The sequence below is a fragment of the Corythoichthys intestinalis genome, chromosome 2, assembly GCF_030265065.1.
Source record: "Corythoichthys intestinalis isolate RoL2023-P3 chromosome 2, ASM3026506v1, whole genome shotgun sequence".
Lineage (NCBI taxonomy): Eukaryota > Metazoa > Chordata > Actinopteri > Syngnathiformes > Syngnathidae > Corythoichthys > Corythoichthys intestinalis.
The window spans coordinates 57,292,474-57,308,230 of NC_080396.1; the positions used below are offsets into that span (position 1 = coordinate 57,292,474).

Here is a 15,757-nt window from a genome sequence, read left to right on the forward strand (position 1 = left end):
GACGTCAATGTTGTGAATGTCGGGAGCACACTACTAGTTTTGCAACTGAAAGTCCGACCTGCATCAGAGTTAGCATAACATTGAACTGTGTGAACTTGCTAACCTGTAAAACTCGAGTAGAAATCTGCTTAGAGATGTGTCTTCCTGTACTTTCTCTGCTGTTAACTTTAATCCAACTGTGCATTTTGTGCATTTATTCCTTAATTAAAATCAAATTTATGTATTTTCTATCAACCAAAAACACAACCACTAATTTCCTTTATATGAAGCAAGCATTTTTGAAAAATGACTTTCTCCCAGGAAAATAATTTTATTATAACTTTTTTCATTTTTACGTTGGAACCAGCTATATTTGAGAAATGTACCCAGTCTGTTTGGTCTTATTAATGTCCCGTCCCCAGCAAAAAGTGTACATGTAGGTTATTCTGTTATAGCGTCCCTACCAATGTTGAGAACAAACCTACGCCCTTGGTACTTTAACATATACAGTGTGAGTAGTTCTGCCACCCTTGCGTTATTGCGCACGGATTGGAAGCAAGACGAGTTGGAGGCGGTCCTCCTCCGCTTTAAAATGGAAGGGAGCCGGTGAACTCAACCCATCCGGCTTCAGTACTATTTCAGTGTATCCAGTGTAGCTCAGAGCCTCAGAATGTCCAAAGGCAGAGATTACAGCAGCCAGTCGTACACGCTCGGAGGCAGCGCAACAGCCGTCAGAAGCTACCCGGGTAACAACGCACACTCGGCGGGCAAGTTCAGGGAGAAGGACGACATGGTGGGACTCAATGACAAGTTTGTAAGACTGATTGAAAAGGTTTGTTGAAAGAAATTCACTCTTCAGTAGAGGCAATTTTTTTTTTAAAATGGATTCAACACATGTATTTAAAATACTACTGATGCGCCTATTGTTGTTTCAACTATAAGTACTCACAAAAAATGCTCTCTAAATATAAAATGAAAAACAAATGTTTTACTTTCAATTACAGTATTTGCCAGTAAATCATGGACCAAAAAATCTTTCATACAGCCTTACTTAAATTCCTAACTCATTATTTGTGTCTTGCAAACATCTCTGAGGTTTGGACAAAAAAAAAAAAAAAATGGAGGAGGATCATAATGTTGGGATCAAACAAGTTAAGGAGTTAAAAAAAAAAAAGGTTTACAAATATATGACGTCATAAGATTAAAAGGAGATTTATGTGTAATTAAAAAAAAAAAAGTCTGGAAAGAATTAAGTTAAAAAGAAATATTGTACTACACAAAGGTATATTGTACAGAAATTGCATATTTGAAATCTTTTTTAAATAGAACAACAACTTTTTTTTTTAACAATTATGCATAATAGCACTAAGTTCTTACTATAAGGTTCTTGTGTTTCTATTTTGCACTTGGTTTCCATTACTCAGGGCACAAGCAACAATTAATGCAATGCACAAGTGCAATGCACTTTATGTTAGTCTTTCCGCAATTCCTCTATTTCGCGTCTGCAACTTAAGAAAGCAGCTCTTCGATTTTTAACGGGTACATCCAAGGGTGTATGTTTGGTCTCAGCATTGGTAGGGACAGCATAACCTGCATTAACAATTTTTGCTGGGGACGGGACATTAATAAGACCAAACAGATTGGGTGAATGGGGCTCATGGATTCATTTCTCAAGAATATGAACCTAATTAATTGATAGGCTAAATGACTCAATGCAAAATAAATCTGTATTGACTCATACTAATTTTCATATGTATTGGTTCAGGTGAAACAACATTCAATTGAAACTTTTGTTTTCAAAAACTACGAAAGAAACATTTTGAAAACTTTCAGAATAAATGTCTGAATTTTACAAGCAAATTTAAATAAATAAATAAATTAAAATGCAGCCTTTCCATAGGTATAAAACTGCTTATGTCCACAAGCACAGTCAAACTCAACAAAAAAATGAAAGCTTTTTACCTCGATTATGATGTATAATTATCTGAAAAATGTCTGTATAGGCTGCAAATAAAAATATTTTGAATAAAATAATGTAGAAAATAAATACATTTTTAAAAAATGTATATAAAAAGTCAAAAGCCAATCACACGTGCGTTTGGGGGGGGGGGGGGGGGGGGACCAGCACATTCAGCAAGTGAAAAGAGGTAAATCTTTGAACATCAGGAAAATAATTCTCTTTATAATGGTAGGTTCAATTCTATCCTTACAACATATGGGAAGATAATCTAAATGACCTATATATTTAATGTAAATAAGGTTCCTTTAAAGTTGGTGGGGACAATTTGAGCATCCTGAAAAGTTGCTGGTGTTATGTCCCTACGGTCCCTATGCAAACCTACGCCCTTGGGTACATCCAGAAGTGAATATATTGCCCCCATGCTATTGCCACTCCAATGGCTTCCAATTCGTTTTAGAATCGATTTTAAACTTTGAGTGTTTGTTTTTAATTCTATCAACGGCCGGGCTCCTTCCTACTTGTATAACCTTCCATAACCCTGGCAGAGCTCTTCGTTCTTCCAGCCAGCTTCTTTTTTTGAAAGTTCCTAAGTCGGAACTTAAACACTGGGGTGATCGGTTGCGGTTGCTGCCCCAAAGTCGTGGAATCGTCTGCCCCCTTACATCAGCACCATGACTGATCTAAGCCTTTTTAAATCCAGTTAAAGACCTACTTTTTGGATCAGCTTTTCCGCCGCACTTGGCTAGACTTGTGTCTAGGGTTTTACACCCTTACCAGCCATGCTGCTCCGTTGTTTGCGGCCGGCCCTTTATCTCCCTTAGACAAATAACATAAACCATATACTGTACAGGCCAAAAGTTTGGACACACCTCATTCAATGCAACACAAATGAAGGTCCCAACCCCATTAATAAAGCAATAATTTCCATTAATCAAACCTGAAAAGGCATAACTGTGAAGTCAAAAAACATTTTAGGTGACTCCCTCTTGAAGGTCATCAAGAGAATAGCAAGCATGTGCAAAAAAGCAATCAGAGCAAAGGGCGGCTACTTTAAAGATACTAGAATATTAAACATGTTTTAATTCATTTCACCATTTTTTTTTTTTTTGCTAGGTACATGATTCCACACGTAAATAGTCATGAAAATAAAGAAAATGCACAAACGGGAAGGTGTGTCCAAACTTTTGGCATGTACTGTACATGCAAGAGATGATGTATTTGAGGGATCGAGGGCTGCAACTGGGCTGCACAGCTTGATGGTGAAGTAAATGGAGACGCTCCACTTATGCTGGGGTGCAATGCCCCTGATGACGCGCTTAGCCTAATATTGTGGTAGAGGCGGGCCAGAAACCAAAAACTTCAGGCGACCGGACCCTCTTTTAGGCTACCCTGAAAACAAACAGAAAAAAAATGGCAGGTGAGCAGACATTACAGGATTTCTTGTTGTAACTCAAGGATTCAGCACCCAATTGTTCTCAGCCGATGTATGTGTTTTCAGCATTTATCTTATACTAGTCCTTCTCAAAAAATTAGTATATTATGATAAAGTTCATTATTTTCTATAATGTACTGATAATCATTAGACTTTCATATATTTTAGATTCATTACGCACAACTGAAGTAGTTGAAGCCTTTTGTTAATATTGATGATTTTGGCAAAAAAGTCAAGAAAACCCAAAAATCCCTATCTAAAAAAATTAGCATATTTCATCCGGCCAATACAAAAAAGTGTTTTTTTATTACAAAAAAAATGTCAACTTTCAGTTAATTATATCAGCTATGCACTCAATACATGGGAATCCTTTTGCAGAAATGATTGCTTCAATGCAGCGTGGCATGGAGGCAATCAGCCTGTGGCACTGCTGAGGTGTTATGGAGGCCCAAGATGCTTCGATAGCTGCCTTAAGCTCATCCACAGTGTTGGGTCTGGTGTCTCTCAACTTCCCCATCACAATATCCCACAGATTTTCTATGGGGTACAGGTCAGGAGAAATGGCAGGCCAATTGAGCACAGTAATGCCATGGTCAGTAAACCATTTACCAGTGGTTTTGGCACAATGAGCAGGTGCCAGGCCGTGTTGAAAAATTAAATCTTCATCTCCATAAAGCTTTTCAGCAGATGGAAAATGTAGTGCTCCAGAATCTCCTTATAGCTAGATCTATTGACCCTGCCCTTGATAAAACACAGTAGACCAACACCAGCAGCTGACAATTGTACCCCAGACCATCACTGACTGTGGGTACTTGACACTGGACTTCAGGCATTTTGGCATTTCCTTCTCCCCAGTCTTCCTCCAAACTCTGGCACCTTGATTTTTGAATGACATGCAAAATTTGCTTTCATCTGAAAAAAAGTACTTTGGACCACTGAGCAACAGTCCAGTGTTGCTTCTCTGCAGCCCAGGTCAGGTGCTTCTGCCGCTGTTTCAGGTTCAAAAGTGGCTTGACCTGGGGAATGCGGCACCTGTAGACCATTTCCAGCACACGCCAGTGCACGGTGGCTCTGGATGTTTCTACTCCAAACTCAGTCCACTGTTTCTGGAGGTCCCCCAAGGTCTGGAATCGGCCCTTCGCCACAATTTTTCTTAGGGTGCCGTCACCTCTTCTGGTTGTGCAGCATTTCCTGCCACACTTTTTCCTTCCCACAGACTTCCCACTGAGGTGCCTTTATACGGCACTCTGGGAACAGCCTTTTCGCTCAGAAATTTCTTTCTTTGTCTTAGCCTCTTGCTTGAGGGTGCGATTGATGGCGTTCTAGACAGCAGTCAGGTCAGCAGTCTTGCCCATCATTGCGGTTTTGAGTAATGAACCAGGCTGGGAGTTTTTAAAAGCCTCAGGAATCTTTCACAGGGGTTTTGGCTTAATTTGTTGATTCAGATGATTAGGTTAGTAGCTTCTTTAGAGCACCTTTTCATGATATGCAAATTTTTTTAGACAGGGAGTTTTGGTTTTTCTTGACTTTTTTGCCAAAATCATCAATATTAAAACAATAAAAGGCTTGAACTACTTCAGTTGTGTGTAATGAATTTAAAATATATGAAAGTCTAATGTTTATCAGTACTTTACAGAAATGTAGTTTGAAACAAATCATCAAAATGACCGGAGTGTCCTTTCAATATTAATTATAGGTATTCATAAAAGTCTTTGTTCAAATCATTCAGTCAAGGGGGATTATTTCTGTCCCACAACCACTATTAAAACATAATCTTTAGTTTGTTACCAATCTCTGTCGGTGTTACAGGTGAAATACCAGGAGGATGAAAACAAAAAGTTGGAAACAAAGTTGAAGATCCTCAAAGATCAGGAGGCATATCAGAGCAAGATTGGGGCCGTGGTTAAACAACTAGAGGAGGCCCTGAACGAACAGGTTGAGAAGTTACTCACTGACCAGGCCAAACTTGAGGGTGAGCTGCTTCATAACCAGGAGGAGGCAGAGAACAGCAAGAAGAGGTGAGAAATCAATGTTGCTGACTTGCTAAATCTACTATGAGTGCCACAATAATTCTGGTTTCATTCTGGAGACAGGTATGAGGAGGAGTTGCTTAAGAAAGCAGAACTGGAGAATGAATTTATTATCACCAAAAAGGTACCATCGCTACTCCTGTTGCACTTTAGTCGCCGCCACACAAAAATATCACAAAAAGTGATAAAGTGAGTGAAGAGTATTAAAGACAGGTAACATAATAAAAAATGTTCAACATACGACAATTATCAAGAAAGATAAAGTTCAATGTGTACCACAACAGCACATCTACAGTGGGGCAAATAAGTATTTAGTCAACCACCAATTGTGCAAGTTCTCCTACTTGAAAAGATTAGCGAGAACTGTGTTTGTCAACATGGGTAAACCGCAACCATGAGAGACAGAATGTGGGGGGAAAAAAACAGAAAATCACATTGTTTGATTTTTAAAGAATTTATTTCCAAATTACAGTGGAAAATAAGTACAGTAATTGGTCACCTACAAACAAGCAAAATTTCTGGCTGTCAAAGAAGTCTAACTTCTTCTCACGAGGTCTAATGAGGCTCCACTCGTTACCTGTATTAATGGCACCTGTTTTAGCTCATTATCGGTATGAAAGACAGCTGTCCACAATCACAGTCAGTCACACGCCAAACTCCACTATGGCCAAGGTCAAAGAGCTGTCGAAGGACACCAGAGACAAAATTGTAGACCATCACCAGGCTGGGAAGACTGAATCTGCAATAGGTAAAATGCTTGGAGTTAAGAAATCAACTGTGGGAGCAATTATTAGAAAATGGAAGACATACATGACCACTGATAACTACTAATCTCCCTCGATCTGGGGCTCCATGCAAGATCTCACACGTGGCGTCAAAATGATAACAAGCACGGTGAGCAAAAATCCCAGAACCACACGGGGGGACCTATCGAATTACCTCCAGAGAGCTGGGACCACAGTAACAAAGGCTACTATCAGTAACACAATGCGCCACCAGGGACTCAAATCCTGCACTTCCAGACGTGTCCCCCGGCTGAAGCCAGTACATGTCCAGGCCCATCTGCGGTTCGCTAGAGAGCATTTGGATGATCTAGAAGAGGACTGGGAGAATGTGTTATGGTCAGATGAAACCAAAATAGAACTTTTTGGTAGAAACACAGTTTCTCGTGTTTGGAGGAGAAAGAATACTGAATTGCATCCGAAGAACACCATACCCACTGTGAAGCATGGGGGTGGAAACATCATGCTTTGGGGCTGTTTTTGTGCAAAGGGACCAGGACGACTGATCTGTGTAAAGGAAAGAATGAATGGGGCGATGTATCGAGAGATTTTGAGTGAAAATCTCCTTCTATCAGCAAGGGTATTGAAGATGAAACATGGCTGGGTCTTTCACCATGACAATGATCCCAAACACACAGCCAGGGCAACAAAGGAGTGGCTTCGTAAGAAGCATTTCAAGGTCCTGGAGTGGCCCAGCCAGTCTCCAGATCGCAACCCCATAGAAAATCTGTGGAGGGAGTTGAAAGTCCGTGTTGCCCAACGACAGCCCCAAAACATCACTGTTCTAGAGGAGATCTGCATGGAGGAATGGGCCAAAATACAAGCAACAGTGTGTGAAAAGCTTGTGAAGAGTTACAGAAAACGTTTGGCCTCCGTTATTGCCAACAAAGGGTACATAACAAAGTACTGAGACGAACTTTTGGTATTGACCAAATACTTATTTTGCACCATGAATTGCACATAAATTCTTTAAAAATAAAAAAATGTGATTTTCTGTTTTTTTCCCCACGTTCTGTCTCTCATGGTTGAGGTATACCCGTGTTGACAATTACAGGCCTCTCTAATATTTTCAAGTGGGAGAACTTGCACAATTAGTGGTTGACTAAATACTTATTTGCCCTACTGTATTTGAATATTTCTCAGTACATATTATAATGCCCATGCAAGTGATCACGAATAGACACCCGGTGCACTTTCAATTGCTGTCTTGAAAACACACTTTTGACAACTAGACATTGTTATCATGTATGAAAGTTGTGCTTTCCAAAAGGATGCAGATGAAGGTCACTTGGAAGCTGTACATTTGGCTCTGGACTTGGAAGATCTCATAGGCCAACTGGATTTCCTCAGAGTTGGCTACGATGAGGTAACATAAGAGTTATTCTGCGTTTTTTTCTGTCCCCACTATCAATTTTGAAACTCCTTCCAGGAGATAAAAGAGCTGGAATCTCAAATCCAAAATGAGACCGTGATTATACGAGAGAACAGCAAGCGGTCTCTAGACATGAATGAGATTGTCGAAAATGTCAAGAGTCAGTATGCCAACATTGCTTCTCGGACCAGGGAGGAAGCAGAGCACTGGAACCAGAAAAAGGTAAAAAAGGAGGAAGATGTTAAAAGTCAGTATATTTGATTATTTACATACTTGGCGTCTCATGCTTTCAGATGGATGTCATGATTTTAAAAGTGGGCCAGCATGAGCAAGAAGTCAGGGATATACGCAGGGAGATCTCTGACATGGGGCGCCTCATTCAGAGGTTGAATGGAGACCTGGATGCTCTCAAAAGGAAGGTTTGTTTCCAACAGTGGGAAAAATACTCACACTCTTGGTAAAAACAAAAACTCTTAAATATACTTTAGACTTTCTAGATTCTGGTAAAAGTAGTATTTAAACTTCTTAAATAAAAGGTGAATATTAAAGACTGATTGTCAGCGCGACACTCCTATTGGTGCGTTCGATACTGCATCGCGACGCTCCCATTGGTGCTTTCCGTACGGCAACGTAACGCTCCCATTGGTGCTTCTGATACGGCAACGCGACGCTCCCATTGGTGGAGAAAAGTGAGTTTGACTCCTCTGCTGATTTACTGGATCAACATTCCGCTGCCAATCTTTGCAAGCACTACAGTATTAATTAATATCTACTTTTAGAACTAATCTAGTTAATTAGTTAATTAGACCAACAAAACTGTTTTCTGTACCATTTTGCAATGTAACTTAATGTGCGACAGGTGTCTAGAAAAATGCTCTCAAATAATGTTTTGAACAATATCTTTTCTTGAATTAAGAATGTTTCTGACCTTTCAAAGCTTTTTAAAGATTAAATATTAGGGCTGTCAAAATTATCGCATTAACGCGCGGTAATTAATTTTTTAAATTAATCACGTTAAAATATTTGACGCAATTAACGCACATGTCCCGCTCAGACAGTATTCTGCCTTTTGGTAAGTTTTACAGCAAGGCTTTTTGTGCTGTCCAACAGCGAACTCTTGTGGTCGCTTTGCGACATGGTTTATTGCTTTCTTGACAGTTCAATATGGCTGCACGACGTCTCGGGCTGACGCCCACGTTGTAATGTTGTGCTTTTATGATCCTTGGACAAGATTTGTCCGTAAGTATGGTTGTTGTAAAGAATGTGCATATTATGTTAGTAAGCGAAATGTTATATTTTTTGTATAAGACGCTTTTTGTTTATGTTTAGTGAACCTGTATAGCGTGCTAAGCTAACGTTGTTGCTAATGCAATGCTTGTGTACTTTTTTTTGTAGTTTTACGACGGTCTAAAGAGGACAATGGTTTGAGGCCATTTTATTAATAAATCAGATGAAAAAGGAAGAAGTCTGATTATTAAGGCGTTGTTCACTAGCTGTCTAGCTTTGGAAAAAGTAGACACTTCGGAGTGAGGACAGCATAGACAGATTTAAATGACAGTAGAGTGAAATGCCCACTACAGTCCTTATGTACCGTATGTTGAATGTATATATCCATCTTGTGTCTTATCTTTCCATTCCAACAATTTATTTTACAGAATATATGTATAATTTACAGAAAAATATGGCATATTTTATAGATGGTTTGAGTTGCGATTAATTGCGATTAATTACGATTAATTAAATTTTAAGCTGTAATTAACTCGATTAAAAATTTTAATCGTTTGACAGCCCTATTAAATATACTAATTTATTTCTTAAAATATGTCTTTTAAGCTAATTTTCCCCTTGCTATTTTTTATTATTTCAAGAAATCTGAGTAAAATTTTACTAGAAGCACTGGCAGATAATTTCACTTATTTCATGTAGGTTTACACTGAAAACGTAATTTCATTATTTTATTAAGCCATGTAACTTGCTGTGATCCTAGGTTTTGAATAGGCGTGATACTGGCGTGTGACCTCCGTGTACACATTTGACGTTGCTCACCTTGGTCGGCAGTATGCTCAGAGTCTGCTCAGACACATGAAAAATTAGATGGAACTGGTTGACAGTCGCCTCAGCAAATTTGTTTTCAAATGTAGAGAGTGAAACTAAAATGTCCGTACACTCACAAAGTATCAACACTTCATTAGTTCTCAGGCACCACTGCTTTATTGCACAGTTGTAACGCTTATCTGCGAATGCGCCTCTTGCTTCAGGCCCCTTTTTTGGTTATTGTTCCTCAGCATATTGAACAGAAAAGCATTTCACTTTTATGATTGGTATCATCAGACACTGTGTGTAATCACTGTAAAAACAATATTAGTTCCAAGATCAGGACAAAATACAGCGCAGCACTCGATTCTGTGGGTGGGTGTTTTCGAAGTTTTCCTAAAAAGCCTAGAGCGGAGCCATTTGGCTTTTCTACCCTGTAAGTCTGGAGCAGAGCCATTCGCAGAAAAGGCTTTTAGCTAATAGCCCACTACATCTGTGAACATTGGCTTTTGTTTGTTAAATGAGCAATTACTGGGAAATACTGACCAACTCATTTGAGGGAAATGTCTGTTGCGCAATTCAGTCCTGAGGGAACGAGGGCCCATCACTCAAGCAAAGCCATCAAAGTCTTGACATAAGTCAAACCTTTGAAAATCTTGACATTATTCGAGTGACACAAACAAGTGACAGTAAAGAATTTGTCCATTGTTACAATTCTTCCCTTGTTCATTAGTGCTTCCATATGGTTCAAAACTAAATTCTCAGTCTCAGAGAGCATAGTCGCCATATTGGAATGTGATTGCCAAAAGGCTTTGGTCTAGGCTTTATAGGAATAGAGAAAATTCCTTGGCTTTTTAGTGTTAAATGATTGTCGCCCTGCCTGTAGGAAGAGTCTCTGGAGAAAGACATCAATGACACAATTGTTGAAGGTGACGAAAACTTGGAAAGGGCCCGCAAGGACATCAGCCAGCTGAAGGAGGCCTTGAGGCGCACCAAGCATGACTTGGCCTGCCAGATCCGGGAACAACAAGAGCTGATGGACCTCAAGCTGGCCCTGGATATTGAGATCGCGACCTATCATAAGCTGCTGGAGGGCGAGGAGCAGAGGTACTTAGGCTATACAGTAGTAGTAGTAGTAAACCCTAACCTAATAATTAAAAGATGATGTGAGGAAATAGAAATGTTTGGGTTCTCTACTAAAAAATTTTTCAGATGTAGTAGACAGTATTGGATTAGTATATGTTTTACAGGATACGGTTTAATTCACCCCCCCCCCCCCACACACACACACACACTTTTAAAAGTTTTACAGGTGACGGTTTAATGTAAACCCCCCCCCCCACACACTTTTAAAAGTACAGTGGTACCTCTACATACGAAGTTAATTCGTTCCAGGACCTTGTTTGTAAGTCGAAATGGTCGTATGTCGAGCAGGATTTTCCCATTAGAATACATTATAATTCTATTAATTCGTTCCACAGCCTGAAAATCTACACTCAATTCTCAATAAATACTGATGTTACTATTGAAAATATCAATTACAAAGAGCAAAACAAATACATTATTAATAAACATTTGAATAATAATAACAGCCATAATAATATTAATACCTGTAATAATGTCACAAACCGGGTTCTAATGTGGGGAATGTGTTTGCGTAGTGTACCTGAACGCAGGCTGACTTGATAGTGAGCCTTTTACTTTAACTTTCACCTTGTTTACTTGCTGCGGGGGACACTAGGCACAAATTGATGGAATAAATGATGAACAAACCTGACAAAGCTGGCGGTTTTTGGGCGATGGTATCACAATAATAATCAATAATAATTGCCGCCTTAACTTATAAAGACGGGCGAACGGAGGAGGACCCTCGTAGACCGTCTTCGGCTGTATTGTTGAGCGAGCTATATCACGGATGCGCACCCCACACTCATATTTTCCTATCATATCTATCTTCACGTCAATGGTAACCAGTGTTGTTAATTTTGCTTTAAAAAAGTAATTAATTACAGTTACAAATTACTTCTCCCAAAAAGTAATTGCGTTAGTAACTCAGTTACCTGAATGTAAGAGTAATTAGTTACTTGGCAAAGTAACTAGTCATAATTTTCTTTTTTTTTTTTTTCTCAAAAAAAAAACAAAACAAAAAAACAGGTCACGCAATGTGAAGTTCAAAGGGTTTTGGGGACAATTGGCCCTAGCCCAATTCTTTACCCTCCACTTAACTAGACACAAAGGTATTGCGATAACTAGATAGTAACCTTTGCTATGTGTGGAAGTCATTTAAAGTTGTGAATGAACCGTTGTTATTGCATTAGTCCCCTTCTGTCTACTTTAAACATGTGTAAGTTTTAAAACGGTTTCATCATTTAAAGATAGATTTAAGTTAAGATTTTGCCAATTTAGGAGCATTTTAGATTAAAATAAATAAATAAATACTTAGATTCGCTAGGAAGGATCTCTACATCAGAGCCTTTCTGAGAGGTCTACTGCTTTAAGATGGCGGCTGTTTACTAACGCATGTAGTCCTTAAAACATGTTGCCAATGCAGCTGTGTCTGTCATTTGCATCTACTTCTATAATATGATATCTACCGTGTCATTTGGGCGTAGTTTGTCGGCTATGGCTACAGTTAGGTATTATTGGAGCCACCTAGCATCGCGGTTGCAACGGCGTCTTTCCCACTCCTGCTCTGCTCTCTCGTCTCCGTGAGTCCGTTTCTCTCAGACTTTTTTTTTATTCAACCAACTTAGTAACGCATAGTAACGCACGCCTTTCCCGCCTCAGTAACGGTAACGGCGTTGCCAAGATGAGAAAAGTAATTAATTAGATTACTCATTACTGAAAAAAATAACGCAGTTAGTAACGCCGTTATATTCTAACGCCGTTATTAACAACACTGATGGTAACGGTAAGCATCACCTTTTTTCACAACCTGCACTAACATTGTAGGAACCCATGTTGATTTCTCTCACAAGAAAATCTGCCATGCGTCCGTCTTGCAGGAAAACAAAGAAACTGCAGGGCTGTCATAGATCGTCGTATTTGGAGCTTATCGTCGGATGTAGAAACGAATGTCGAGTCAAATTTTACGTCGGATGTCGAAAAGATTGTGTGTCGAAGTGATCGTATGTCAAGGTGCCACTGTATACTTATTACCTTTTTTGACATTATGTAAGGTAATAAAAGAGGGAAACATCTTTTTTATTAAAATGGTATTATGCTGGAGACAGCTTACATTTTAGTATAGAGGTTGAATCAGAACTTCCCCTCTTATCACATCACTTATCGATTTTACTATTCGCATACAGCGAGTGAATAATTTTGTCACCTCTGCTAAATGCTAAATTGTATTTATATTACCAATATCTGCTTCTGCTCTGTGTCTTTCCAGAATGGATGAACTCATGCGTAACTCAGGTGCGAATTCCTTTGAACTGAGTTTCCAAAGTGACCAACAGTTCTGTGCAGAAGACAAACACTTTTTTTGAGCAACCAATTTTTTGTGACCCTTTTTATTCATTGGATCAATTTCTGAATATACTCCTGCTTTGAGATACGAGCAACCCACATACAGTTTGTCATTAAAGTGATTCATTTATTTAGTAATTATTTCTTGCTTTTAATGGCTTTGCTGCAAATATGAGTGATGTTTGGCTACTGTGTTTGGTAGCCCATAAACAATTCTTCATGAAAGAAACTTCACTTGCCTAAATGCAATCAGCATATAGTTTACAGTCAAAATAAACATAAAACCAATAGAATGTCAAATTGTGAATTTTAAACGACCACACAGATTTACGGTTTGTTTTGCCTGAGTCTAAAAAAAGAATTGAAAACTCACAGTGCCTAGACAGACTAAAGAATAGGGGGAGTTTTGTGGCATTGCAAGCCTTCAAAGCAACTGATACTACAAATGGTAGAGCAATATGTACACAGAAGATCTGACAATACTCACAGGTGTTAATCCTTTACTCTTATAGAAAACCATCAATATTCACTAGAGTCTACAAAGGGGTTCTAGTTGCTTTGTTTTCAGTCGAGTCCATAAATTTCGTAACATGGACACAGTTGGCATCTTTTTGCTTCGAAACATTGTCACAATGGATTTGAAATGAATTGAACAAGACATGCCGAAGCTGCAGAAGTTTAAGTTGTTGAGCTTGAATTCAGAGGTGTTTTGGCAGGATTGTCTGATCATATCAAGCCAAATGCTTCAGAAGTCATTGCACTGTGCTTCACAAAGCAATTTTTTTTATTATGGAAAGGAATTGGAACACAGTATCATGCAATGGCCAAGTCAGTCACCTGACCTAAATATAAGTGAGCATGCATTTTTTTCTTTTTTTAGTTCATTGTGGTGATAAGAACCGAAAAGTTACAATGGTATGAAAAAGTATCTGAACTAGGGTTGTTCCGATCATGTTTTTTTTTGCTCCCGATCCGATCCTGATCGTTTTAGTTTGAGTATCTGCCGATCCCGATATTTCCCGATCCGATTGCTTTTTTTTGCTCCCAATTCAATTCCAATCATTCCCCATAATTTTTCCCGATCATATACATTTTGGCAATGCATTAAGAAAAAAATGAATAAAACTCGGACAAATATATACATTCAACATACAGTACATAAGTACTGTATTTGTCTATTATGACAATAAATCCTCAAGATGACATTTACATTATTAACATTCTTTCTGTGAGAGGGATCCACGGATAGAAAGACTTGTGACTTTGTATATTGTGACTAAATATTGCCATCTAGTGTATTTGCTGAGCTTTCAGTAAATGATACTGTAGCCATGCCCAAATGCATGATGGCAAGTGGAACCATGACTGTGCGTAGTGCTACCAATTGATATATCTTCTCTGCGTTGGGAAATAACATAAGGTGTTAAGAAAAAGATCACTCGCTACCTTGCTTCCCCACACTGCTCCCCATGATATTTCTAATCGTAGGGAGAGGGATTGTAAGGCTTTAGCCAATTAATAAAAGGCTCCAAAGGCTGCCAAACTTCACTCTACTCATTTTACGCTGCCTTTCATCTCTCTATATACGTAAAACGGCGCCATTAGAGATTGAGCTTGACAATGCGTGAGTGGGTCGTGCAGCGCATGCATTAAGTGCGTTAAATATTTTAACGTGATACATTTTTTTAAAAATTAATTACCGCCATTATCGGGATAAATTTGATAACCCTACCTTAAGTCTAAACTAAAGACTCTGGATGAGTGTAACATATTGTCTGTAACCATAAATACAATTAGAAAACAATTTAATAGAAAAAAATATATATATTAAAAAAAGGCATAGCCGATATTTTTTTGCCAATTCCGATACTTTGAAAATGACGTGATCGGACCCGATCGATCAATCGATCGATCGGGACATCTCTAATCTGAACCTTTTGGAATCTTTCACATTTATGCATAAAATTCCCATCAAATCAGATCTGATCTTCGTCAAAATCACACAGATGAAAAAACAGTGTCTGCCTTAACTAAAACCACCCAAACATTTATAGGTTTTCCCATTTTAATGAGGATAGTATGCAAACAATAACAGGAGGGGGGAAAATAAGTAAGTGAACCATCACATTTAATATTTTGTGGCCCCCCCCTTTAGCGGCAATAACTTCAACCAGAAGCTTCCTGTAGCTACAGATCAGTCTGGCACATTGATCAGGACTAATCTTGGCCTATTTTTCTCTACAAAACTGCTGTAGTTCAGTAGGATTCCTGGGATGTCTGGCATGCAAGTGGAATATGATGGATGGATGGATGGATGGATGGATGGATGGATGGATGGATGGATGGATGGATGGATGGATGGATGGATGGATGGATGGATGGATGGATGGATGGATGGATGGATGGATGGATGGATGGATGGATGGATGGATGGATGGATGGATGGATGGATGGATCTGTGTTTTGGATCATTGTCTTGTTTTAGCATCCATCCTCTTTTTAGCTTCAACTCTCCGACAGACGGCCTCAGGTTTTCCTGCAAAACATCCTGATAAACTTTTGAATTCATTCTTTCATTAATGATTGCAAGTTGTCCAGGCCCTGAGGTAGCAAAACCAAACCAAATCATGATGCTCTCTCCTCATCCCAGGGTGGGGATGAGGTGTTGATGTTGGTGAGCTGTTCCATTTTTCCTCC

General features: G+C 39.0%; 1 protein-coding gene across 1 annotated transcript; it reads left to right on the forward strand.

The window, feature by feature from the left end:
• The first annotated feature begins 649 nt into the window (after nt 1-649).
• On the forward strand, nt 650-13,080 carry LOC130929550 (intermediate filament protein ON3-like). Its single transcript, XM_057856782.1, has 8 exons — nt 650-811; nt 5,181-5,389; nt 5,465-5,525; nt 7,454-7,549; nt 7,613-7,777; nt 7,849-7,974; nt 10,476-10,696; nt 12,984-13,080. The coding sequence occupies exons 1-8, from the start codon at nt 650-652 to the stop codon at nt 13,078-13,080; spliced, it is 1,137 nt and encodes a 378-aa protein (XP_057712765.1).
• Nucleotides 13,081-15,757: the final 2,677 nt, after the last annotated feature.

Coding starts and splice junctions, on each gene's coding strand:
- LOC130929550 (XM_057856782.1), top strand. CDS start 650: ATGTCCAAAGGCAGAGATTACAGCAGCCAGTCGTACACGCTCGGAGGC. Junction 5,526..7,453: donor AATTTATTATCACCAAAAAG/GTACCATCGCTA, acceptor GCTTTCCAAAAG/GATGCAGATGAAGGTCACTT. Junction 10,697..12,983: donor CTGGAGGGCGAGGAGCAGAG/GTACTTAGGCTA, acceptor GTGTCTTTCCAG/AATGGATGAACTCATGCGTA.